The 24,362-nt window shown below is 56.5% G+C and overlaps 2 protein-coding genes across 6 annotated transcripts; both read right to left on the bottom strand.

The window, feature by feature from the left end:
- Positions 1-1,972: 1,972 nt before the first annotated feature.
- On the bottom strand, positions 1,973-16,224 carry KCNK17 (potassium two pore domain channel subfamily K member 17). Of its 3 annotated transcripts, none has more exons than XM_047733179.1 (6): positions 15,837-16,212; positions 12,801-12,915; positions 7,942-8,102; positions 7,415-7,589; positions 6,826-7,004; positions 2,546-2,792 (listed from the first exon to the last, which is right to left on the bottom strand). In XM_047733179.1, the coding sequence occupies exons 1-6, from the start codon at positions 16,107-16,109 to the stop codon at positions 2,706-2,708; spliced, it is 990 nt and encodes a 329-aa protein (XP_047589135.1). In that variant the 5' UTR covers positions 16,110-16,212; the 3' UTR covers positions 2,546-2,705. The 3 variants fall into 3 exon arrangements, with proteins under 3 accessions (XP_047589133.1, XP_047589135.1, XP_047589134.1); XM_047733178.1 differs by lacking the exon at positions 2,546-2,792 and adding an exon at positions 6,500-6,637 and having other exon boundaries at positions 15,837-16,224; XM_047733177.1 differs by lacking the exon at positions 6,826-7,004 and having other exon boundaries at positions 1,973-2,792; positions 15,837-16,178.
- Positions 16,225-16,464: 240 nt separating this feature from the next.
- On the bottom strand, positions 16,465-24,362 carry KCNK16 (potassium two pore domain channel subfamily K member 16). Of its 3 annotated transcripts, XM_047733180.1 has the most exons (6): positions 24,150-24,362; positions 20,965-21,079; positions 19,525-19,691; positions 18,494-18,659; positions 18,041-18,181; positions 16,465-16,883 (listed from the first exon to the last, which is right to left on the bottom strand). In XM_047733180.1, exons 1-6 carry the CDS (start codon positions 24,360-24,362, stop codon positions 16,681-16,683), a joined length of 1,005 nt encoding a protein of 334 aa, XP_047589136.1. In that variant the 3' UTR covers positions 16,465-16,680. The 3 variants fall into 3 exon arrangements, with proteins under 3 accessions (XP_047589136.1, XP_047589138.1, XP_047589137.1); XM_047733182.1 differs by lacking the exon at positions 18,041-18,181; XM_047733181.1 differs by lacking the exon at positions 16,465-16,883 and having other exon boundaries at positions 17,958-18,181.

Raw genomic sequence — 24,362 nt, 5'->3', positions numbered from 1 at the left:
CCTGGAAGCCCACCGGGGCGGGGCTGTGTCCTGCGTCACCGCCTGGCCCAGCCCTAAGCCCCGAAAGGGGTCAGCGGAGGCGCTGCCTGCCGCGTGGTCACTAGCCCGTCCAGCCCTGCCTCCTGCCTTGTTCCCGGGGCCCGCTGTGGGACGCCAGAAGCTGAGATGCGTACCACGCCGCCGCCTCCTGGGGGATGACGCACACCCTGCTGCTACTTGACACACTCATGGAAGCCCGGGCCGTCAGCACGGCTCTTATCTCCCTTTGCGGAAGAAGAAGAAGCCGATGCAAGATGTGAAGGGATTTGCAGAGGTCAACGAGCCGGTGAGCCAGGTAGGCTGGCTCCCAGCTCCGCACCTGAACAGCCGGGCTCTGCTGCCCGGAGGGGCCCGCTCCCCCTCCGCTTCAGGGCCCAGGTGGTGCGAGCGAACGAGGGACTTGGTTGCTTGGCCGCAGGCGCAGGACAGCTTTCTCTGGCTGCCACACGCCTCCCTCGCCTCCCTCTCGTCTGCGAGTGCAAGACCTCGCTGCCCGTTCTAGTCTATGGATTCTGTGCTGAGGTCTGACTCCGTTCTGGCGCCTTTCCCAGATCCAGGCCTCTCCCAGGGGTTCCCAACATGGCTTCTTGCGGCTTCTCCTCCCTCTTCACACCAATCACTCTCCATCAATGTGACCACCCCACTACTCCTCTCGCTTTCTAGATTTGTGCCTCAGGTTCCAGCGACTCCTCTCATTGGCTGTGGAGTGGACATCCGCCCTCACCATGCGTACCACGGGCTTGTTCTTCCCACGCCAAGCGCAGGCCTTGGGAGCATGGGTGTGGGTGTCCGTGGGGTAAAGGGCTTGATGCGCGTGAGAGGGACTCTGTCTAAGAGACCAGGCCTGGGAGGGAGGGGCTCAAGGTGAAGCAGAATTGGCACCGTGGAAACTAACTCAGCCCTGGCCTCTCTGTCTCTCCCAATTTTGAGTTAATGGATCTTCTCTCCCGAGTGTGTTAAGTACAAGGATGCCAGTTCCAAGCCGCCAGCAATCTCTTCCTCACCTCCATTTTCCTCTGCCCAGCCTGTGGGCCTTAGGAAGAGGGCATGGACCCTGTTGTTTACTCGCTGGTGTTTGCTTCTGGGTCTGGCCTTGGTCCACTTAGGACCCGGCCAGATGGCGTAAGCTGGATGGTGTAACAGCCCCTCCTTCTTTCTTGGCCAAAAGGCTGCCCCTGACCCACTTTCAGGAGGACTCTGAGGCCGAGGTGTTTGTCCACAGGGAGAGGCCCACATGGAGCCCCCAGGGTTCCTGTGCCACCACATGTAGCCCAGTGGAAGGGAGCCAAAGTCACAGGTATCCACAAGGGCAAGAACCCAGCTTCCCACGGTGACCCTCAGGTGTGGCTAGTACTGCCAGGGGCTCCTGGCTGGGCTCCGGGACCTCGGTGTGATAGAGAGTATGCCACCTTAGTAGCAATCCTACATGACAGACAGAAATGCTCAGGGTGAGACTATCTACATACTGAATTATGTCCACAAAGCCTACCTGGCTTCACAAACTGTGATTGGAGTCTCAAATGCAGTGGGGTGGGGTGAGGCAGGAGGAGCCCACTGGCCTGCCCCTGGCTCCCCACCCACCCCGCCCCTTCCTGGTGTGAGAAAGACCTAGGGCAAGGATTCAGCAGCCAAACTGGGACCAGATGCCTGCTGGTTATTTTAGCCCTGACAATGATCAGCAAATCTAAATTTAGTGAGTTTACCTAGAAGTTCTCTGGAGGTGGAGGAGGACTTGTACTTCTGCCTTCAGTCCATCCCTTCCCCCACGGAGTCCTGGGTGGAAACAAACTCATCTGGGAAACAAACATCTCGCTGTGTATGTTCCCGGCTCAGATGCCTACCTTTATCTCTGGGTGTGTATGTCAATTAGAATTAGCTGCGGCTATGAGTGACAGAAAAGTCCAAACAATACAATAGTCAGTAAGACTGACATTTATTTCTCTCTCATATAAATGATGTCTGGAGTTATTCAGTCTAGATTTGTTATGGTAGCTCTGCAACCATCCATAGAAAGAACCCGGGCTCTTTCTATCTTACTGTGGTAGCTCTTTCTATCTTATTTATGGTAGCTCTGCAATCCACCATAGAAAGAACCCAGGTTCTTTCTACCTTACTGTATCACCAATCTCAAACACGGCCTCAACCTCATGGTGCAATGTGGTTGCCAGAGCTCCAGCCATGGTATCAGCATTGCAGCCAACTAGAAAAAGGAAGTAGTGAAGAGGAGCATACCCCCCTGCTGCGAAAAGTCACATTCATTAAGTCACACAGGATACTTCTCTGTGGATTCTATTGGGCAGAATTTAATCATATAGCTGCAAATAGCCTCAAAGGGAGATTAAAAAAAAGAAAACTTAGTCTTTAGTCTGGGTGGTCATGTGCTAAGCTTAAAACCAGGGGTCTTGGTGTTGAGGAAGAAGATGAACACGTACTGGAGTAGAACTAGCTGTCCTTTCCACAGCATGAGACCTGAGTAGAGGGTTCTGGATGCTGTGTGATTCCCATAGGTTCCTCCAGATGGCAACCTGGCTGTGGTAAACGGGGTTCTGCCTCCCCATCCAGGCTCTGCCTCCAGCTTGGGGGCTGGAAGTTCTCTTTGGAGCTGTGGTGGTAACAGGAATAAGATCTCCCTGTCGTCTCCAGCAGGGAAAGGGTGAGTTTGATGATCAAGGCCAGCCATGCCATCCCAAAGAGGATCCATAGGGACACTGTATTCTTGTACCACAGTGGATACCTCCGGGAGGGGTCCATCCCTGTGGGGAGAGGCAAGGTCAGAGGATGGAGGCCTTGGAAGGTCATTATCAAACAGAAACAGACACACATGGCTTGATGCATATAAGCAGAATATGGGAAGTTCAAGGTTCAAGTTCGAGATTGCTGGCCTTGTGGCCACCTCTGTAGGCCTCTAAGAAGCCTCCCTGGGTTGACACCTTGGGTTTGGAAGCTCAGTTTCCTCTTTGGCTTTCTGATAGACTCTGTGGTCTATCCCAGTGGTTCTCAAAGTGGATTCACTGGACCAGAAGCATCAGCATCACCTGAGAGTTTGCTAGAAATGCAAATGGTCAAGCCCCACTAGACCTACCAAATGCAAACTCTGGGGGCAGGCCCGGCAATCTGTGTTTTAATAAGTCTTCCAAGAGATTCGAATGCCCTCTCTGTTGTTTGCCTGTCTCTGTGTTTGGTTTCCTCATATCTAAACAGAGGCAACTTGCCAGGAGCCTTAGGAAGAACAGATGGAACCAGTGGAGTTTGTATCCTGCCTCAGTTCTTCCTAGCTGTATGACCTTCATCTGTCTGAATGTTCCTCACCTGGGAAATGGGGAAGATGATTATTCTCCAAGCCACTGGCTTTTGGGATGAAATCATAAACTCTTCTCCCAATGGCCTTATCTACTCCTCTGACCTTGATTTGCACACCTCTTCCTGCTGAGTGCTGCGCTTGTCACTCTGGAACTTCCCCTCTTTCTCCATCTACCAATCAGTCCTGCCCCAGGGCCTTTGCATATGCTGCCCTCCCTGCTCACAGTGCTGCTCTTCATTTCTGATTCCTCTTGGCCTAGTTGACTCCCCCTCATCCTGCAGATAGATCTCAGCTAGCCCTCACTCCCAGAGGTGAGGCTGAGCCCTTCTTTGTTACACTCTCTCCCAGCCCCTGTGCTCTGCTGAGTAAACTGCTTATTCTCTCTGGGCTTTGGCTTCCTCATGTATAAAATAGAGACAAGAGGTCCACCTTCCAGGACTGGGTCCAAATATCTAAGGTTTTCAGCAATGTGCCTGGCATATAACAGGTGACCTGTAGTTGGGTGATTGTTTTACTCACCATTAGACCCTGACACGGGTGCCCCCAACACAGTCAGAACTGGATCAGTAATGGTGGAGGGAAGGGACAGATGGAGGTCATTGGGAGGCTTAGCCTACTCTATAACTTAATTTTTCCCTCTTAGCCAGGGGTCTATCTTGCTTCCCTTATCAGATCGGCTTTGTTCAAAGGGCAAGATCTGTCTTATTTCTTCAATATCTTTTTCTGTCTTGATGTCCTGTTCCACCCACCCCTCTGTCCACCCCCATCCTGTCTGGCTGCCCCCAAGACAGCCTTTCGTTCCTGTCATTCAAGCCTGGGTCCCTCTCCTGGGCCCCAGCTCGGGAATGAGCCCGCAGCCCTGGACCCTACCTCACCGCCTGGCAGGAGCCAGGATTGGATTAAGCTGATTGGGTTATGGGGCCAAGATTCCGCTGAGGGTCCCAAATGAGATCAGCAGTGAGCCAGCTCTCCGCCCCTGCCACCTACCAGTTCGGCTTGCTCCTGGCAACCAAGGGGAGGAGGTGTCCTTCTCCCCTTTTATTTCATTGTTTTAGCCGAAATCATAAGTGGCGGGAGATCTGGCAGCTGGCAAGGCGCTCCAATGAATTGCAAATGCAATTGGGGGATGTAGGGGTATGAGGCTGGGGAGAAGCAGGTGGCTGGGACTGTGGTGCTGCTTGGGCCACAGCCTTCGGGGGGAAAAGGGGTGGCTGTGAAGACAGTACCCCCGTGGTTGCTGACACAGGGACAATGGGCACCCCAAGTCTAGATCATGGACATCAGCATTCCCATCCAAGAAAAGGGTTTGACCTTGTCCGTGGAGGACAGAGAAGACTGAGAGACATAGGGCAGAGGTGGGAATGGGGTTTGTCCCCACTCAGCTGTGTAAGATTCTGCAACACAGGTGTCCTGACTTGGGAGTCTGTCCTCTTGGCTTGCCTGCTCTAGGACCTTTCCCCTCCCTGGGCCTCAGTTTCTCCTTGCAGATGAGGCACTCAACGCTTCTCCATGTGGTCAGTTGCCACAAGGCACTGTCATGCTGCAGAGGGAATCAGAGCAAGTGGCAAATCTCTGGAGATGTGGTGGAGGGGACAGCTCTGCCTGGTGCCCCTCAGTGGAAGTGGGGGGCTTGAAGAGTTCCTCTTGTGGATGGGATCCAGACCTCCTCAGGCAGGATGTCGGGTAGAAGGGTGCTCTGGGAAGTCTTTGCCCCGTACTCCAGCCTCCCTGGCCCTGCCGCTCCCCAGAGGGTGGCTCACAGGAAGCAGTGACCTGATCAGCCCTCCTTGCTCTAGCAGAGAGGGCTTGTGGATGTCACTGGCCCTCCCTTAATGCTGCTAGAGGCCCATTTCCAGGGGGTCCGTGTCTAGAGAGAGCTGCCCCTCCTCCTGCCCACCCTGCCTCAGGGGACTGTGGCACCTGAGGATGTCCTCACAGAGATGCCCCTTCAGCCCCATAGAGGATTCTCTAGGCAAGATTCCAGGGGAGACTGCTTTCAGCTATCCCCACCCTGGACCAAACTTTGGGGGACCTGCTGATCAGTAGGCATGAAAAGATTGCAGCAAAGAGTCCTGCTCCCACTTTCCCTCCCCTCTCCTTGCACTGGACACCCTCAGAGCAGCAGGCCTCCTGGATTTAGGATTACCACTGGGGCAAATCCCGAGTTTCATGCTCTGAGCTCTGGTGGTGTGGGAGGCAGGACCTGTCACATCTCACAGGCCCGGGTTGAGGCTGTTCCAGCTGAGCCCCTGGTGGCCCTGGTGCAGGGTAGAAGAGGGAGGGCTCAGAGAAGAGAGAGAGGCAGGGCTTAGCCACACAGGGGGCGCTCACAGGCCAAGGCATGGAGTTTGGACTCTATCCTAAGACTATGGGAAAACACTGAAGGTTTTTAGAGGAGCTGGCTAGGTGACATAATAGCACCTGTCAATTTTAAAGGCCTCAAGGGCCAAGGCGGGGGGACAAAGATATAGGCTGCACAAATCCATGGGTGCCATTCCATTGTGCTCTGTGTGAATGGCAACCCCTTAGGGTTGTGCATTGCCCAACCTGCGTAACCAGCCATATATAATAGCCCTGCCTGGACTAAGGAGATGGCAGTGGGAACAGAGAAGAGAGGACAGATCCAAGAATTGCTCTCTGAGCTGTTCGGGTGTAGATGTGGTCCTTGGATCCAGTGGGCTCAGCTCTCTTCAGACACATCTCTTCACTTTGAGGATAGGAACGGGACTGTGCCCAGATGGAGGAAATCTTCTCAAAGATTTCCTTCCAGAGCAACAGGCTTCCTCCCAGGATGGAGGATATCAGGAAGGGACAGCATGTGGCTGGCCCCTGACGCAGGACCGTTCTACCTAAGGAAGGAGAGGTTCAGGGAAGGGGGGCCTGCACACAGGTGAGGAGGCCATCACCTAGCCAGGTCCCCCATTTTATACACAGGAACACTAAGGCCCAGAGAGGGGATGTGTGAGGTGGTCTGGAAAGAGTATGAGCTTGGGAGTCCACGGATCAGAATTTGAGCTAGCTGTGCAGTCTCAGGCAAATGGCTTGGCCTCTCTGAACTTCTGCTTCCTTCTCAGGAAAATATGTGTAACAACTGTCACTCTAGGTCCCTTGATGAGCTAGCTGCTTGTTACTTTTGTAAGACCTCATTTCAATATTCTAGGCTGGGTTTGGTCTCTAAAGATGGGAGGGAGAACAGGGCCTCCTCCCTAACTGAGGGCTAGGGATCTGAGGGAGGAAGCAGAGTCCCTTGCGACCAGAGTGCTGGTGGTACCAGTGGTCTCTGCTCCTGTGGTGAACCTTGCGGAGGGGTGGGGGTCAGAATGGGGGCAGCAGAGGGGGCCCGATGAGGCTGCGTGGAGGGCCCAGCCCGCCATGCCACCCCACAGAATGTCCCTCCACCGCCACCTGCTGGGCACCTGCCTCAGCTTTATTATGCAAGGCCTTGGCCCCTGGGCCACTCACCTTGCGCATTGATTGAACCTCACCTTGGGCCTTCTGGACCACACAGCCCTTCTTTGCTGGGCATTCAGAGTTTGTCTGCTAATTGTATTCCAGTGGAGGCCGGTGGGGGTGGGAGGGTGGTGCTGGCATTTCCCAAGTCTTCTAGAATCTTCCTGCCTAGTAGTCTCTGCAGCCTGTGGTGTGGAACATATGGCCCCTCTCCCTGGGAGAGTGGGAATCTTGGCATTTCATGGGGCAGGGTGAAGTGGGGAGGACAGACCCTGGAATTAGGAAGGGTCAGGGAGGGAGGTCAGGGACTCCCTTAACTTGGCGGGCGCTCATAACAATAGCTGAGCCTCTGACGTTTCCAGTGCTATCAAGAAGGCCGGGTATGTGACTTACAGCCAGCCCCAAGCCCTGGGGTCAAACTCCAGGTGTCCCTTTTTAGCTGGACCTTGACTCATCGCACAACAGAACAGGTCGAACTCGCCAAGGACCCAGTCCTCTGGACTTTGAGCCCGTGATCCCCCACGGGGCCTGGCGCACAGCCAGGGCTAGCCGGTGGAGCTGGGAGGGGACGCTGGGCAGCTGAGTGTCCAGGCCGCCCTCCCACCACCTGCGGGGCTCTCTCACCAATCACGTAGTCGCCGAAGCCAACGGTGCTGAGGGTGATGAAGGCGAAGTAGAAGCTCTCCACGTAGCTCCAGCCCTCCACATGGCAGAAGAGCAGGGGGGGCAGCAGCAGGAACAGCGGGAGGCCGGAGAGGAGGGCGCCGGCGCCCACCAGCCACGGAGCTTTGGTTGGGTCCTGTGGGTGCACAGAGAGCCCCGGCCCCCGTGTGGCCTCTAGCCAGTGCTGGGGGAACAGACAGCCTGGGGTGGGGGTGGGGGGTGGTCCTGAGCTGGAAGCAGGATGAACGGCCCCTGCCAGGAGGAAGGCACTGCCCTTGGGGGCCCTCCACCTACCCTATGTTCTCCAGGTTCCCGGGCAAGATCATGGCTGGCTCGTACCCTTCTGGCAGTGGCCTCCAATCCCACCCCCTCCCCCCAGGAACCCTGTTTCCCATAAGTAACCCCATCTCCCCTGGCCCCCCGATTCCCAGGACCTAGCTCATCCTGGAAGTAACCCACCCTTCCCCTTACTCCCACAGCCCCTTCACCTGCCAGGCGCCCCCCAGCCTGCGGGCACAGCGCTGTACTCCCCGCTGCATGAGATGCCCCAGTCGGTTGAGCACCACGAGGTTGAGGGGGATCCCCAGGAGAGCAAAGAAGATGCAGAAAAGGCGGGCGGCCATCGTTCGGGGGCTCAGGTTGCCATAGCCTGAGTGAGGCAAGACGGAGGCACCTCAGGGGCCCCTTCCATCCCCAGGGGCCCTCACTCCCACCCCCTCCAGACTCAGCAGCTCATATTTACTGGCCATGACTGTGCCTGCCTTCCCTCAGTGCCCCCTCACAACCAGCCTTCCAAGTGGAGATGACGCCCCATTTTTTATAGACTGGAAAACGGAAGCTCCAGGAGGCTCAGCAGTGTGTGCGAAACTCCCTTCTCTCCCTTCATTTCCCGCTCTGTGGATGGACAGAAGGATGTGGACAGGGGCACAGAAGGTTGTGAAGCTTCCAGATGCTGCCCTTCAGGGACAGACACCATTCCAGCCTCGGCCCTGCTGCCTCCAGGCTCCTGCCTCTGGGCGCGGCCCCCAGGCTGGGTGTCCTTAGCACCCCCAGCAGGCAGTCTTGCTTGGGGCTCCCACCATCTTTCCCTCTGGCTCCTTCTTCATCCTTCAAAGACCTCCTTCCCTTCCCCCAATATATCTCTTGTATATCTGATTCTGTCTTGACACCTGATTTCCAGAGGGCCCTCGCTAACACCTGGGCTTCCCTCCGAGCCCCTCAGGGGTGAGGGGTGGTGTATGGACCACTAGGTGCCCTGGGGGAGGTGGAGGTTGGCTATCTTCTTTGTCATGAAGATAAGGGATGGGGAGGTGTTCCCCAAGGGAGTCCGTCAGTCTGGGCATTCCTTCCCCGTCATTCCTCTCCAGCTCTGTTCCCCCACTTCTGGTCAGCACCACTGTTCTATCTTGTTTGAAATGCGAGCCTCATTCTATAGTTTCCCAGGTTATGAGCTGTCATCATTTCTTGAGTCTGCTGAGGAAAGCCCAAAGTCTCATCCAGCCTATCTCCAAGCTCATCTGGTCCCCCACTTTCCCAGTTCCGGCCATTCTCCTGCCCTGCCGAACCCCCAGACTCCTTTGTGCCTCTGTGTTCTGAGCATGACTCTCTCTCTACCAAGAGCGTGCATCCCTCCTTGCCTGTCTGTAGATGGCGGCCCCCTTGAAGTGGCTCCCCCAGCACTCTGGCAGCTTGGAGGGTAACCCGCTGTATGAGATGACTTGTTTCCAAGCCTGCCATCCTCAAAGTTCATAAGCCCCTCAAAAGCATGGGCTGAGTCATAATCAGCTTTATATTCTCAGCAACTGGCCCAGGATCTGACACCCCATAGGTACTCACGGAATGTGTATTGAATGATTCAGAATGAATGAATGAATGAATGAATGAATGACACAGGAATGAATGAGTAAATAGATGAACAGCTGTCTTGCACCCTGCTCTGCCTCCCCCAACCCCCGACTGGGTCAGCACTCTTACATGCCTCATGCTCACTTGCATTGGTGGTTTACCCCACCCTCACCTTACTGAGGGGTCTCAGACGTCATAGTCTCAAGAGTAGCCAAAGCATGCACTCATCTAGGACACGGGCTTTGGAATCAGAGGTGCTTCCTGGGTTTGAAACCCAGCTCTAGCCCTTGAAGGCTGTGGGAACTTGGGCAAGCAGCTTGACCTTTCTGAGCTTCTGTGTCCTTGTCTGTAAGGTGGGGAGGTGGACATGTGCCTCGCAGTGTGCTATGGGACAAAAGGAGGCAATGGAGGTGTGTCAGATAAGAAGGGGTCCCCTTAAGCATCTAGCATACAGATGGTGCTAAACGGATGTTAGCTTTGTGAATGAATGGATGGTGACCCAATTCCACTGGTCTGAGGACATCACCAGCCACCTCTAGAGCCCCAAGCATCCTCCATCTCTTGGCCTTTCTAGGATCCCTCACCTAAAGGAGGGAACTCTCTTCTGGGCATCCAGGGAGAGGTAAGTGTCTCAGTAAACCTCCCTGCCTGATTCCTTCCTGACCCCCCCCCTCCTCTAACTGTGGGTCCTCCCCAAGTACCCTCTGTCCCTGGGGGTCTTTCTAACCCATGGAATGGTGGCACTTAGATTCTAAATCTGGGAGGACCCTCCCCACTCCCATGAAGCTCCCCCCTTTCTCAGACAGACATTAAGTGAATTTTCTCCTTCCTGTTATTCTCAGCCAGCCCTAGGTCAGCACAATCAGCGGACACCACTGAAGCTGCACTTGCCTGTTCCATGCTTGGTGACCACCACTCCAGCTAAGCCACATCTCACTTCAGCAGGCCTCCCACCTGTCACCTCTTTCCCATTGCTAGTCCAGCCCCAGGACATCCTGAGAAGGCCTTGTGTGGCTGCCCTGCACCTTGTCCAAAGTTAGCCTTCATTTTCAACACCTTCCAGTCACCTCGTCCTCCTTCCTGTTGTCCAAGCCCACCAGCCACACTCCTACCTCAGGGCCCTTGCATTTGCTTCCCCAGATATTCACATGGCTTTCTCCCTTATTTTGTTTATGTCTCTGCTTCAAGTTTACTGTCCCAGCAAGGCCTTTGATAGCCACTCCATATACAATAGCCCCTATCACTATCAGACCCCCTTACCTGGCATTATTTTTCTTGAAGCACCTCTCACCCCCTGAATATTGTCTATGTATCTGTTTGTTTCTTGGGTGTCCTCTTGCACTAGAATGTCCATTCCCCAAGGGCGGGAACTTGCCAGTTTCCTCTCATCATTGTTTCCCCAGAAATGTCGGGCTCCCACAGATACTGCATGGCTGGATGAGTGAATAGATGAACAAGCCAGGGATGCAGTTCATAGGCGATGGACAGTGTGAGGGCTCAGGCCTGTCTGGCTGGTCTAGAAGTGTTCAAGGCCCTGTCAGACCCTATTTCATTTTGGGTCTTGGAAAGTACAGCCCTTACTGGGCGCTGGACTCAGGGCCCGAGGGACCCCAAGGAGGCAGTCCTCTGCTGTATCTCTCGGATTATTCCTTCCTTTTCCTGTGGAGGGTTCCATAGGTACCTGTTTCCTGTCTCTGCCCTCCTCCTCCTCTCTCTGCATCCCCTCCGTGTGCTCGTGCGTGCGTGGTCAGAATCACAGGGTCATGAGCTTCCCTACTGTCCATCCCAGAATAGTCTTCTCTTTCTTCCTGTTGTTTAGAATTCCCACTCTATCTTGTAAACCTTCTAAAGGTTTACAGTACTGAAAAGAGCAATATTGTCCTCCAGCTGGGTTTCAAATTCCATCTCTGTTGTTCACTGTTATGTGACCTTGGAGAAATTGAGCAAATTCTGTGTGCTTCAGTTTCCTCCTCTGTGACATGAAAATAATAAGCCCTGTCCTTGGAGGTGAGATCAGATGGACAAAATGAAATCTCAGTTGTAAAAGAGCCCCCACAACAAGTAGACTGTATGTACAGTGTGGGGTGGGCTCCCCCTTCCCCTGCCCTCCTTCCCTTCAGAGAGAGCTGGCTCAGGCTGAGTCAAGAGGAAGGGACAGGCTGCCAAACTTGGAATTTGGAATTCGGAATTCAGTGGGACAAAGTCCCAGGCCTCGGGCAAAGGATGTAGGAGGTGCAGGGTTTAGAGAATAAAGACCCCCATACAATTGGGAGGGCTTCCCACAGAGCCCCCAAATCCCCTGGGACTCAAGGAGTCCCCTCCAGCCCTGGGACTCAAGGAATGCAGGTGGAATGGCTATTTTTGGAATTCATTAACGTGTCAGTGTTTGTTGAGTGCCCATTGTATGCAGGGCCTTGTATTAGGCCCAGGGGGTGTAAAGAGGAATAAATGCCATCTTGGCTAGTCCTTCCAGAGTCACAGGGTCAGTGGAGTCTGAGAGGTCCCCTACCAAGCATGTTTGCCTCAAGGTGGAGAAGAGCCCTGAGACCTGCTTCCAAGTAGTATTTGCTGGTTTAAACTAGATGGAGAGTCGTCTGGGTTCTCCTGCCTGGCTCCAGTCTGGTCTGGGGAGGACAGAAGTTGGGACACTGGTTGCTGGGGAGAGGATCCTGGCTGGCCCAGAGCTGGTGGAGGTGGCCCTGGCCAGCAGTGGTGTTAGCCTGCCACCTGGTGGTAGGTCCAGTGTCATGCATGGCAAGGTGACGACCCCTTCTCACCCCCCACTCCCACCCCCCAGCCCGCCCCCAGGACAGAGGCATGGAACTCTTGGACTTGAGTTATTTCCTGGGTTTCAGAGCTGGAGGACCTAGGCTGCTTTTCTCCTTCCCTATCTAACATTCCCCAGGCACCTTCCCAGGACACGTTCTACCTTTGCCCTCCTGAAGGCAGGGCTAGGGCAACCGGAGAGAGAGAGGGAGAAAGAAGGCTTGGAGATGGTTGGGGGTGCTGGTGAGGAGCTGGGGTGAGGCCCCCAGGAATGGCCACAGTTTCCCAATGCCGAGAACAGGGTGTGGAAAGGCTCTTTATGGATTTCTACCCCTCCTTCCTTCCCAGTTTTCCCTTGCCCCCCGCCTCCACCCCTGGGCTCAGTGTTGGGTGGGCTTGGCTTGGGACACTTACAAAGCCAAGAGGCAACTTTACTGCTGCACAGCAGTGACCCTCATCTTCCTGAGAGGTTGTGTGAGGCAGAACCCTCCAGGGCAGCGCCTCTCAAACTTGAGTGTTGTGCACAAGCCTTGTGGAGACCGTGGTGAAATGCAGAAAGAATTGGATTCTGCAGATCCAAGGGGACCCCGGGATTCTGCCCATAGGCAGTGGCCACACTGCAAGGGCCAGCTACACTTGGAGTCATGGGGCCCTAGGGACCCCTCCAAAAGGCACTGGTCCCCTGTCCCCCATCCTCTAAGGGGAGGCCAGCCTCCCCAGCCCCACCCACTCTTACCAATGGTGGTGACGGTGGACACAGAAAAGAAGAAGGAGCCCATGAACTCCCAGCGCCCCATGCTGGTGGTGTTGTCAAGGACAATGTCCCCATTTTGGTATGCTTGGATGATGCCCTGGGGGAGAGGCTACAGTGACCACTAGGCTCTGGGGGGCAACTGGGCCCCTGCCCCCAAACATATACACGTGTGTGCATGAATACATGTGCGTGCGTGTGCACACCCACACCCACGCTCACAAACAATCCTCACAACCACTCTTCGATCTCAGCCCTTCCAGGGCAAGGAGGCTGTTTCCCTCCACCCAGGGCCTCCCCAGGGGCAGGGGCCGTGGGGACAGCTTCTTCCCTTCTTTGCCCTTAGAGCCCAGGTCAGCTCAGGGAGTCTCACCAGCTTGAAGAACGCCATTTGTTCCCCCCTCCCCTGCTTGCCTCATCCTTGCAACAAGCAGTGCCAGGCAGGACACCTGGTGTCTTAGGGGACCCGGAGATGTAAGAACCAGGCCCTCAGTCCTCAGGGGGACAGGGACAGACTTAACTAATACAGAGCAGATTCCCATTAATGCTTTGGGCATTAAGGCAGTAGAGCTGCATGATCCTGGACAAGATACCCAACTTCTCCGGGCCTCAGTTTACTTATCTGTAAAATGGGAATGCTAATATCACCTCCTTCACAGAGTTGTGTGGGGGTCAAATGAGGTATTCGGTGTATGGTAAGTGTTGCCATCATCGTCATGGTTACAAATATAATAATAGGAATATAGGAATGCAGAGAGGAAAGGTGTTCATTCTGATGGGGGTAGGGGCAGAAGACTTCATGGAATGGGTGATGTTTTAGTTGGGCCTTCTTCGAGGGTCAAAAGGGACTGTTCCTGATGGAAGGACATTCAGGGAGATGGGACAGCAGGGGCAGAGCCTGTGAGGCAGGACTGTAGCTGGGATCTAGTACAGGGAGACGGAAAGGCCATTGGGAACCAGGACATGCTTGGCTATGCCACGCCAGGGATGGGGCAGCAGGCCTCTCCCAAGTTCACCCAGCAAAGAGGAAGCAAGATCTGGTTTGTGTGTTCCCTGGCAGCTGGCAGCAGAGGTGTGAGCAGGCCAGAAGCGGAGAGACACTTGCAGGAGCAAGTCGCCTGCACCCTGGCCCCGAGTGGCCCAGGAGGAACAGAGAGGAGATACTCAAAAGCCTGGGACGCTGGCCCCATTTGGTGTGGGTAGTGAGGAAAGCCTTTAGGACCACTGTGAGAGTGTGTGGATGTGGGGCCAAAGACAGAGATTTGGAATAGATGGAGGCGCAGGGCTGGGAGGAGGCAGGCTGCTTGCTCTTGACGTTGGGGGAATCTGGGGAAGCTGCATGTATCTGTCAGTACTCAGGGGGAGGTCTGGGCTGTAGATGCCCGATCCTTATCTTGGGGATGATGGAAGTCACGGGATGCTTGAGGCAGGGGTGAAGTAGCAGAGGGGAGCAGAGGGGCTGAAGGGGAAGGTAAGGAGATGAAGGCCCTGCGGGAGTTTTGGGGAACCCCTCCCACAGATCTGCACTGAGCCCCATCATGGTGGTTAACAGGCCCAGCTCCGTGGCTATGCGGCCATATAGTTGTATTTAATCTCTTTGAGCCTCAGTTTCTTCATCTTGAAAATGGGATGATGAAATGGTACCTACTGGTTAGGTAGGTGAGGATGGAAGGAGTAAATAGGAATTAATCGCCTGAAACAATGCTTGGCACACAGCCAGTGCTCCACAGAAGCACTCCCTGCTATCATTGCCATCACTGTCAGCCTCCCTGGGTCCATGCGGCAGGTAAGGGAGGCCCTCCACCTCTGCTAAGGGGGTGCTGCCCAGCATAGGGGACCAGGCGGTGCCGCTGTATTTGTGAAAGTATAGAGGTTGGGGGATAGAGGTGCAACAACAGGTCCTTAGCAGAGACAGTCCTTCCGCTGCCCAATCAGCCTCAGGACTCTACCACTGCTCCAACGCCTGGTCACTTCCCACCTAGAAACGTTTCCCTGCGACCTTCTGGGAACTGGCTTTGGATTGGCAGCCCTGGGACTCAGACCCTGCCCGCCTGGATGGAGGCAGCGCTGAGACTGCGGGAAAACCGGCGGGCTTTTGGGGCTAGGGACACGTTTGTGTCCCCGGACCAAGGGAGGTCCCGGGACGTTAAAGCACCCAATTCTAGGCGGGTCCCAGTCGGGTGTGGCCTGCCCGGAATGGAAGGGGACCTCCATCCATCTGCGATGCCCCTCTTTCTCAGGAACCCTCCTCTGCCTTCCCCCTCGCCCACGCCCCGCTGGGTCCCCCAGCCCCTCAGCAGTGCGTGGCCCGGACACGTCCAGTCCCTGAGTCCGAAGACGCGGAATAGAGCGGGATCAGTCAGAGAGCGCCCCCCGTGTCTGTCTCTGCTTATTTCAGAGCGGGTCTGCGCACTTCCGGCTCCCGCCCCCATCCCACTCACCCGTGGGACCAGCGCGCCCTGAACCTTTCCCACCCCGACTCCCACTCAGCGCATCCTCAGACAGTGCCCGTCGCCCCCTGCCCTCCTCGCCCCCAGTTCGCATGTTTGCACTCTGCGCAAGGGCTCAGGCCTGCTCTTCCATCCTTGGCCTGCGGTGCGACTCCTGCGGTGCGGGCCTGCTGGGACCCTCGCCCCGCCACCTCCCACGCCCTTCGAGCACCCGGCCCTGCTGCGGACGCACCGGGCAGGCCCCGCCGGCCCCGGCTCCGGCCCCGAGTCGGCGCGCCCCCTAAGGTCCCCACGCTCAAATTCCGGTGTTGGGCCTGGCAACCCTCTCCGCGGGACAGGTCGTGCCCTCTCGGCCCCAGAGGGGGACTGACGGCGCGCGGTGCCCGCTTCCCGCCGCCGCAGCCGCCCGTTTCGCAGCGCTCCAGCCCGACCCTCCTGCCCCCGCCCGCCCCGGGCTGCCCGCCTCGACCCCGTCCGCCTCTCTGTGCCCTCAGTGCTCCCGGCCGGGCCCGGGCCGCAGCCAGGGCTTGTCCCCTCGCCCCCGCCGTGCCCCCGCTCGCCCGCCCCTGACCCGGATCAGCGAGTCCAGCGCCGGGCCGTCCAGGCACGTGAAGTTCTGCAGCAGCGCCCACTTGTCGCGCTGGAACCTCTCGCTGGAATCGCGCGCCGCGGGGCTCTCCAGCGCCCAGAACACGCCGGTGCCCAGCGCCAGGTAAGCCAGGTAGGCGAGCAGCAGGAGCACCGTGCCCGGTACCCCACACTCCGGCGCCCGGTCGCCAGCCCCCGCCGGGGCGCGGGGTCTGCTCAGATCCAGAGAGGCAGGGAGCCCTGGGCCTGGAGCCATGGGCCGGGACTGCGGTGGAAAGAAAAGGCTAGGGGCTTCTCGGCAGGTCCTCTGCTCAGTCGACGCCTGCCTGTGGCCAGTTTTCTCAGCAGAGAAGGCTTGCTGGGGAATGGGACAGCCCGGCCCCGCCCCTGCCAGGGATCCAATCCCAGGGACAAAATGAGGCCGGAGATGTGGGGCATCTGGCCCCGCCTTGAGTGTGCGTGGAGTGCTCCCCACCCAGGCCTAGCTCAGGGAGAAGGGGAGGGCTTGGGGTGACCACTGGCGCTGAGAATGAAGGGGCCCAGAGGCCCCAGCCTGTCCTACTGTAGGGAGCTGCGGGAGAGACTCCTGGAGACTGCACGTTGGAGGAAGAGAAAGTAGAAGCCAAGTTTATTGCCTTAGGGCCCCAGCCCAAGTTCTTGGACCCTGGGACTATCACCAAGGACTTGCCGCCTGTGGAGTCTCCCTGGATCTCTTGTAACACTCTTCTTTCTGTTGTGTACACAAAGGTGAGGGACCCCAGTTGATCCCCATTTGTCTATGAACTTGGGAGGCAAGAGGATCCCTCACCAGTGCGCTTATCCATTCCCTAATTCTGAAGAGGCCCCCTTACTCCCTTCTTGGAGGAAGGGTGCAGGGTACGTAAGGAGTCCCCTGGGGGTCTTCTGTCTCCCAAGCCTCTTCTCCATATTAGGAAGTCCTGCCATATAACCTGGGTCTCTCTTGCTGCTGTAGATCCTTCCCTGTGTGTCCCACCTGGAGCCTTCTCTGTGTCACAGTCTTGCCTCAGTCCTGTCCAGAGCCCCTGGACACTTATGGACCTTCCTTGATGGCAGATGTGGGGCAGAGGTTGGAGTCCTTGATGAAGTTGGGCTTTAGATGGACTGGTCTCAATCTCTCCTCTCCTTCTGGCCAGAGATGTCACAGTCTGGCAGGAGAAAGGTCAGGGCGGAGAGCACATTCCCGAAGGAGGCCAGTCCTCCCCGGAGCTCGTTTCCTGGGGATCTCTTGGGATCTGCTGGCTCCCTGTTTTCCCAGGCTGTGTTTGGAAAGGCTCTTATGACAGGCACTCAGAGGGGGTGATGAGGCCCAAGGGGTGCCCTGAGGAGTCAGGGGAGGCCACACTCCGGAAGGTAGGTGGGACATCCAAGAGCTCCTCCTTGTTGAAGGACGGCTGGCTCCAGACCTCTAGGCAAGGGTTGCTGGCAGGTTGGAGAAGCAGCTGCTGGCTTCCCGAGGGCAGATACTGCATTTGCAGAAGGTGCTCCAAAGTCCCTGCCCCCCCTCTCTCCTTGATGGTCCCTGCCAGCCTTTCCTTTGGGCTCTTGTCATACCCCCCTACCCCATTTGGGGCACTGGGTTGGGGCGTCTCTGCTTGTCTAGTCCTTCCAGTGGATGAAACGCACACAGAGAGCAAGATCTTTTACTGTTGTGCCCCCAGAGCCTGGCACTCTGCTGGACGCACAGGCAAATGCTCATTGTGCATGTATCACGTGAGGTGAAAATAAAGTCACCCTTTGTCTGCTGTACTGGATTAAGTCTCCTGGGTGGGGAGGGGGGCTGCAGGGAGGGCATGATGGGGACTTGGCCAGCGTGACCCATATCTGGATTCGTCTTTGCCAGGTCATGTTTGGGGGAGGAGCTTTGGGACAACGATGCACGTCTCACTCCACACACATCTGTCCTTCATCCTGTCCTACATCTCCTTGCAGTGACTTGCTTGGGCAACCCATCTCCTTTGCTCTCTGGAGAGCTCCTGAGACCAGTTCTGGCTAGGAAGAGAGTGGGAAAGGACACAGAACAGGAAGTCCGGAAGGCATACAAGGGTCAGGGAAGTGGGAAGGGCTTCTGAGGCCCCTGGAGATCTCACGCAGAGATGGGGATCTTCTGAGGTCTGGGGAGCCCATCCATCTTGGGGACTCCCCGGTCCTTGAGGCTGAGTCCCCTGCTGAGCAGCCAGAGCTGGGAGCACCTGTGCAGAAGCAGAGGGCCTAGTGGGAGGATCAGCGCCAGCCATGCCAGGCCCAGGAGGATCCAGAGGGCGGCCAGGCTCCGGTACACGGAGATGTAATGCTTGCTGGGGTCTGTGCCTGGCAGGGAACGAGACATGATACATGCCAGGGATCCGAGGGTACAATCCCCATTGCCCCAGGTTCCATAGGGGTCCCCGCCGGTCTCTCCATAACAAGGATCTATAGTGGGGGTCCCCAGGGGAAAGGGCCATGTGTCCCAGGCCGCAGATGTCTAAGGCTGTTAGAATCCTCAGCAGCCTCACAAACCGCTGGTCTCCCCCGGATACCCAGGGACGATCTGATGCTCAAGGGTTACCACCTGCAGACATCTCCCCATCCCCCGAATCCCCGTGGCCCCCACCCTGAGCTATGTGACTGCCTTGTTCTCACCGACAACATAGTCCCCGAAGCCAATGGTGCTGAGAGTGATGAAGGCGAAGTAGAAGCCTTCCCCAAAGCTCCAGCCCTCCACATGGCTGAAGACCATGGGCGGGAAGATGAGAATGACCAGCGTCCCCAGGGTCAGGAACAGAGCCAGGCCAAGGATCTGCAGCAGCTGGGAGAGAGAGAGTCTGCCTCTCAGTCTACTTGGAAGGCCCCAGGACTGTGTATGTGTGTATGTGGGGGAGGGGGCGGACACAAATCTGGGAGTAGAGCTAGACCATAGCTATGTCCCTTCCTTGCCTGCAGACCTTTGGGGGTAGGGGTTGTATTGTGTGTGTGCGCTCTTGCCCAGGCCAGGGAAATATTTGGTCAGAGGGATTTCATTAGTGGGTCAGGCTGGAATCTGGAGACTCCTCTGGGCCTGGAGATCACACTTGGATAGGCCCACGGGGACTCTGATCTGAACTATCCCAGGTTCCTCTGCACCTTGGCTCTCCTTCATGTGCCTGGCTTTGCAAGCTGGCCAAGCTGGTGGGCACTGGGGGTGTGCTGGGTGGCCTAGAGCTTATTTTCAACCACAAGGGGAGGTACTGGAGCTCTGTGATGACCGCAAGGATGTGCCACCCAGATCCCCCTGCAAAGAAAACCTTGTTGACCAGCCTTCAGCCAGTGGCCTCCAGTTCTCAGCTCTTTGGAGGTGGCCCTTGGCTACAGAGGACTGTCTGGCTTAAGGGCACACCCTTCCCAGGAAGGCCACCCTGTGCCTGATGGACACCAGGGAATAAACCTCTGGCCAATTCAGCCCCTCTGTGGGGCCAACTCCGATGGCCACACATACAATGCTGAACTCCGGGAAGGGCTGTCCAAGTCTTCATTTCAGCCCAATCACAATTCACCTTCTCCCTCTGCAGGGCCCTTTTTCCACAGGCATCGACCCTTAAGACCTTGCCAGTCAAACTGCGTCTTGGTGTCAATCTCCGTTTTCACCCTGCAACTGATCCCATTGCGGCAGGGCTGGAAGTGGGAAGGGGCCCTACCTGGGAGCGCCTGGGCTGCTCCTCCCACCTCTCCAGGGTAGCCAGGTGGCCATGCAGGCCTGCGCCCAGGTGGTTGAGGAAGACCACGTTGAGTGGGATGCCCACCAGGGCGTAGAAGACGCAGAAGACCTGGCCTGCCTCCGTGCTGGGTGCCAGGTTACCATATCCTGCAGGGGAGGAGGAGTGTGCAAATATGGAGGAGAGTTCAGAATGGCCTCCCCCACAGAATGGAGCAGAGGTGGTGTTCCACTACCTCTGGGGGTGGAGGGGAAACTCCTCTGTTCCCAAGAACATTCTCTCAACCGCCACCCACCCCCCCGCCCCACTAGAATGATCTCTCTTCATAAGAATTCTGCTTGTGGGGGCGCCTGGGTGGCTCAGTGGGTTAAAGCCTCTGCCTTCGGCTCAGGTCATAATCCCAGGGTCCTGGGATCGAGCCCCGCATTGGACTTTCTGCTCAGCAGGGAGCCTGCTTCCCTTCCTCTCTCTCTGCCTGCCTGTGATATCTGTCTGTCAAATAAATAAATAAAATCTTTAAAAAAAAATCCTGCTTGTGTTTGAAAGGCACATCTCCAAGGACACTGTCTCTAGGGAAGCCCTCTTGACTGCCACCCTCTTCCTCCCTACTAGGAGTGTTCCTTATAGTGCTTTGTGTCATTCCTGTCTAATTATCTACTTTGCCTTGTACTATTGTTTTTTGCGTGCTTATCTCATTCCTCTTCATTGGATTAGAAGCTCCTTGAGGGCTGAGCCTGGATCTGATCCAAGTCTGTACCCTCCCTACCCACCCGCCACTCCTTCTGCTACAGTTGTCCCCTGAGGTCAAGGAAGGTGAGTGGAATCGAACTTAATTGAATGGATGGGGAGGCCAAGGATATGGGAGGTCTGGGGTTTCCTTGGGAGAGGTGGTGTCGGTTTTCTAGGTGAGGGGGTATAGCAGGTGCTGTTGGGTGGCCTATCCCCTCGGAATACCTGGGGCATCCCCTGCAGCTGGGGGGTGGGGCGGTTTCTATATACACAGGTGGCTCTGAATCCCGAGTCCCTGCATCTCTCTCTACCTGAGAGTATGCTGGGTGTATGGGCAAGTTCCAAATCCTGGAGCGCTGATCTGGGATCAGCTCTCATCCAGTGAGGGCAGGAGCTGGTAGGTAAATAGCCCTGCTTCCTCTCCCCTCACGGGCACCGTTCTGAGGCTGAGCTCTGCCTGGCCTCTGAGAGGGTCCAGGTAGGAGCGAGGCCAGTGGCCCTCCCTGGGACCCTGCTCCTCAATGCGAACTTTGCTGCATTTTCTCCTCTCCTGCCCGGCCTTCCCACCTCTCTGCTCATGCTTCCTGGCATCATCTCCTGGACAAACCATGTCCTGGTCTCAGCCTCTGCTCTGGGGAACCCAAACCAAGACAGGGGTTTTTGGGGAAGCCCTTCCCTACCCCAGCCCTTTACCTATGGTGGTGACAACTGTGCCTGCGAAGAAGAAGCTGCTGCCAAAGTCCCAGTTGCTGGGGTTGGTGGAGTTGCCCTTGGGGTTCACACCCTTCACCCAGGCTTCCATGATGACCTGTTGGGGCGGGGAAGGGGAGGTTGGGATGGGGTCGGAGGTGGAGGCAGCAGAGGCATCAGCTGATGGACAAGCAGGGTGCTTTCCTGTTATCTCATTTAATGATATTCTTAGAGGCTCTTGCTTCCATTTTGTAGGAAAGGAAACCAGGGCTCCGCCTGAGTAGCTAAATAAATGACTTGTCCAGGGCCGTTGGATTCCAAATCCACTGCTTGTTCCATGGGCCAGGGCTGACTGCCACGTGAGCTGTAAATATGGGCTGGGGAAGGGGAGATGAGGCCTAAGGAGGCAGAGGGTGCTTATGGGGTGGGCCACGTGGGGGACGCAGCCATTGGCCAAGAGGATGAGGCGTAGGTGTGTTGTGAGGACAATGGGACGACTTCAGGTCAGATGCTTCCAGAAGGGATTACTGGGGAATGTGGGGTTTGGGGGACCACAGGAAAGCCATGGGTCTGCCCTCCCAACAGGGTATATGGTGGAGACCTAGAATCTTGTGTTCTCCAAACTTCCAGGTGAGCGGGCGGCTTTGCTCTTTGCTGCCCCCTAGTGACTCCCAGCCTGGGACTACGGGTAAGGGAAATTCCACCAGAGGCCTGGGCAAAGGTCTGGTGTGTAGCAGTGTTTCTGGGTGGTGTGTTGGATGCCGGCGACGTGCATGGGTTCTCCAAGTTGCATGTGTGTGCATGTGTGTTGAGTGTGTTTACACAGACTGAACGCTTGTGGGCTCAACCAAAGCCCCTGCGTCCCTAGGCCCAGGCCTCTTGGAGATGGTTACGGGTCCCTCTCCAGTCTGCCCCCCAGTCCCATCCTGTCACCGTGCATTGTCCCAGGCAGCAGCACTGCCTTGCCACTTGATAGAGCCCCCAAAGCAGGAGGAGGCAGTGGGGGAAGGGCAACTCCAGCCTCTAGTTCCCGTGAGAACCTTTTTCCCACTGGCTGCATGAGCATGCTCCCTGCCAGGGTGGGGTGGCCCTGGTAGGCTGGGCCAATCTGGGAGTCATGACACAGGCTGTCTGCTTTTCTTCACTTTGGCAGAACTGGTCTCTTCGAATGTGGACTTTGGTCTCCCTCCCTTTCCCACACACCCCGAGAGGCCTGGAAGGAATATTCTGGAACACGCTGGCTCCCTGGAGACCCTCCCCCTTGGGAGCAGCACTTGCCCTGGGCCCAGCTGTCTCCCACAGCCAACCTGAAGATCTCCATCCTGCTAAGGAAGCGGCCTTGATTCGGTGAGGGTACTGAGGGTGGGGCCCCTAGTGCAACCTTCCATTTTTCTCTAAGAATCCACATGTAGTTGGGAAAGTCAGACATGAGTCCTGTGACACCGGACAAGGCCTTTTCCTATGGAGGAGTCTCTAATACAGCTTCTGGTGCTGCTAACAGCTTTTTCCTCTTGTGATTGTACCAGTAATATGTGTTCTGGAATTCTAGACCAGAGTTCTTCCTGTCAGCTGGGCATCCCTGGCAACTGACGCTCCCTCCCCAGGAGACTGAGGACAGGGGTATCCTGGCTCCCCTGAGGAGGCCAGGGCAGGGTGTCATTAATCAGCAGCTGGGGCTCCCATCAAGCCTGTTGTCTCCCACCTCTGTTTACAGAGCTAGTTAGATCCCAGCTTCCAATCCTTCTAGCACCCTCTGGCTCCTGGGTTTTGCCTCTAACCCTAGGCTGAGGGAGGAGGAGGTGTCATGGACTCCGGGGCTTCTGCCTTATTCCCCGAGGTCTTGGGAGGCTCCAGAGCCCTTCTCAGCCCCACAGGGGTGCCATGACCCCAGGTCTATACTGCAGGAGAGCAAAGAATCCTCATTTCCTGGGAGCAAGATGTGGACAGGGGTCTCACATCTCCAGAAAGTTCTCTCTGAACACTCAGCCCACCCATCATCTTCTATGTCATCTCACCTCCATCTTGAGGGTATGGGCATGGTCTGGAGGACTGATGAAGGACAGGTTGCTGGGCTGCCCCCAGAGCTGCTGATTCCAAGGGTCTGGGGCTGGGTGCCATTGCTGGCATTCCCAAAGGACTCTCCCATGTGATGCAGTCATATCTGGTCCACACTTGAGGAACCGCTGCTCTAGGCCCTATTTTACCGGCCCCCAACCCCGCTCTTATGCTAATTTGTATGGTGAAGAGCATCTGGCCTGGGGTGAGTTCTGTCTCTATCACTCACCCTGCAGTCTTGCCAACACTCCACCCCTCTGTGCCTGCCGACTGGAGACAGTGATGGTAATAGGTTGTTATGAGGAAACACATACAAAATGCTCAGCTCCAGAAGATGCAGCTTGACTGCTCTGACCCCATCAGGATGCACGGATTCCCCACTGTTTTAGGCAAGCCCACTAAGTGTCATTTGTCTTTGTGATGACTCCGCACGCACTCGGCTTGTTCCTTCCTGGTGGGTATTGCCATTCACGGGGCCCCCTGGTCTCCAAGGCATTCACGACACTGTGGTTTTGCCTTGCTTCTTGATGAGAGGGTGCTGGGGCCCCAGAGTTTGTGCAGGGAAGCAGAAGGGGCCCAGGTCAGGCGGGGGGGGGGGGGAACAGCTCTGCCACCAGAGACCTCCCCCTAAGGACACCTTGCTGGGGCTGTCTCCCTGGCCCTGGCTCCCCATCTATCTTTGTGTCTTCTGCCCCCACAGCCCTCACGTGTGGTCAGCCCTCATGGGTGTGAGCAGGGAGAGGACAGCAGGATTAGCAGCTGTGCCATTGGGAGAGGGGAAGGCAGAGTGTGGGAGAAGGACATTTGCGATGTTGATAACACTGACACGCAGTTCACGTTTATGCCGTGAGTGTCAGCTTAAAAAGGTGCTTTTGATTTGCTGTAAATGTCTGCAGCTCACATGAGGTTATTCTCCTTACCTTGTAGAGGAGGACGTTTGGGGCCAGCGGGTGGAAGTGGCTGGCTCAATGCAGCATGGCAATCTGGTTCTGGATCCCGGGGCCAGAACCCAGCCCAGGGCTCAGCCGGCATGCGCTGCGTCCGAACAGGGCACCGGCCCCTGGGGGGCAGCTCTGGACCTGCCGTGAGAACCGCACTCCGCCCGCCATCCCACACCAGCCTCTCCCCTTCACCTGTACAAACTGCTCCAGGGCCCGCTGGTCCAGGCAGGTGTAGTTCTCCAGGAAGCGCAGCTTCTCAAACTGGAACTGGTCTCTGGACTGAGCCTCCGCCTGCTTCTCCAGCAGCTGGAAGACAGTGGCACCGAGCAGCAGGTAGCAGACATAGGCCAGCAGCAGGGGCAGCACCCGGCCTCCCCAGCAGCTGCAGAGCCCGGCTCGGGGCAT

The sequence above is a fragment of the Lutra lutra genome, chromosome 6 (genome assembly GCF_902655055.1).
Source record: "Lutra lutra chromosome 6, mLutLut1.2, whole genome shotgun sequence".
Lineage (NCBI taxonomy): Eukaryota > Metazoa > Chordata > Mammalia > Carnivora > Mustelidae > Lutra > Lutra lutra.
This window is presented reverse-complemented; position numbering and strand designations above follow the sequence as displayed.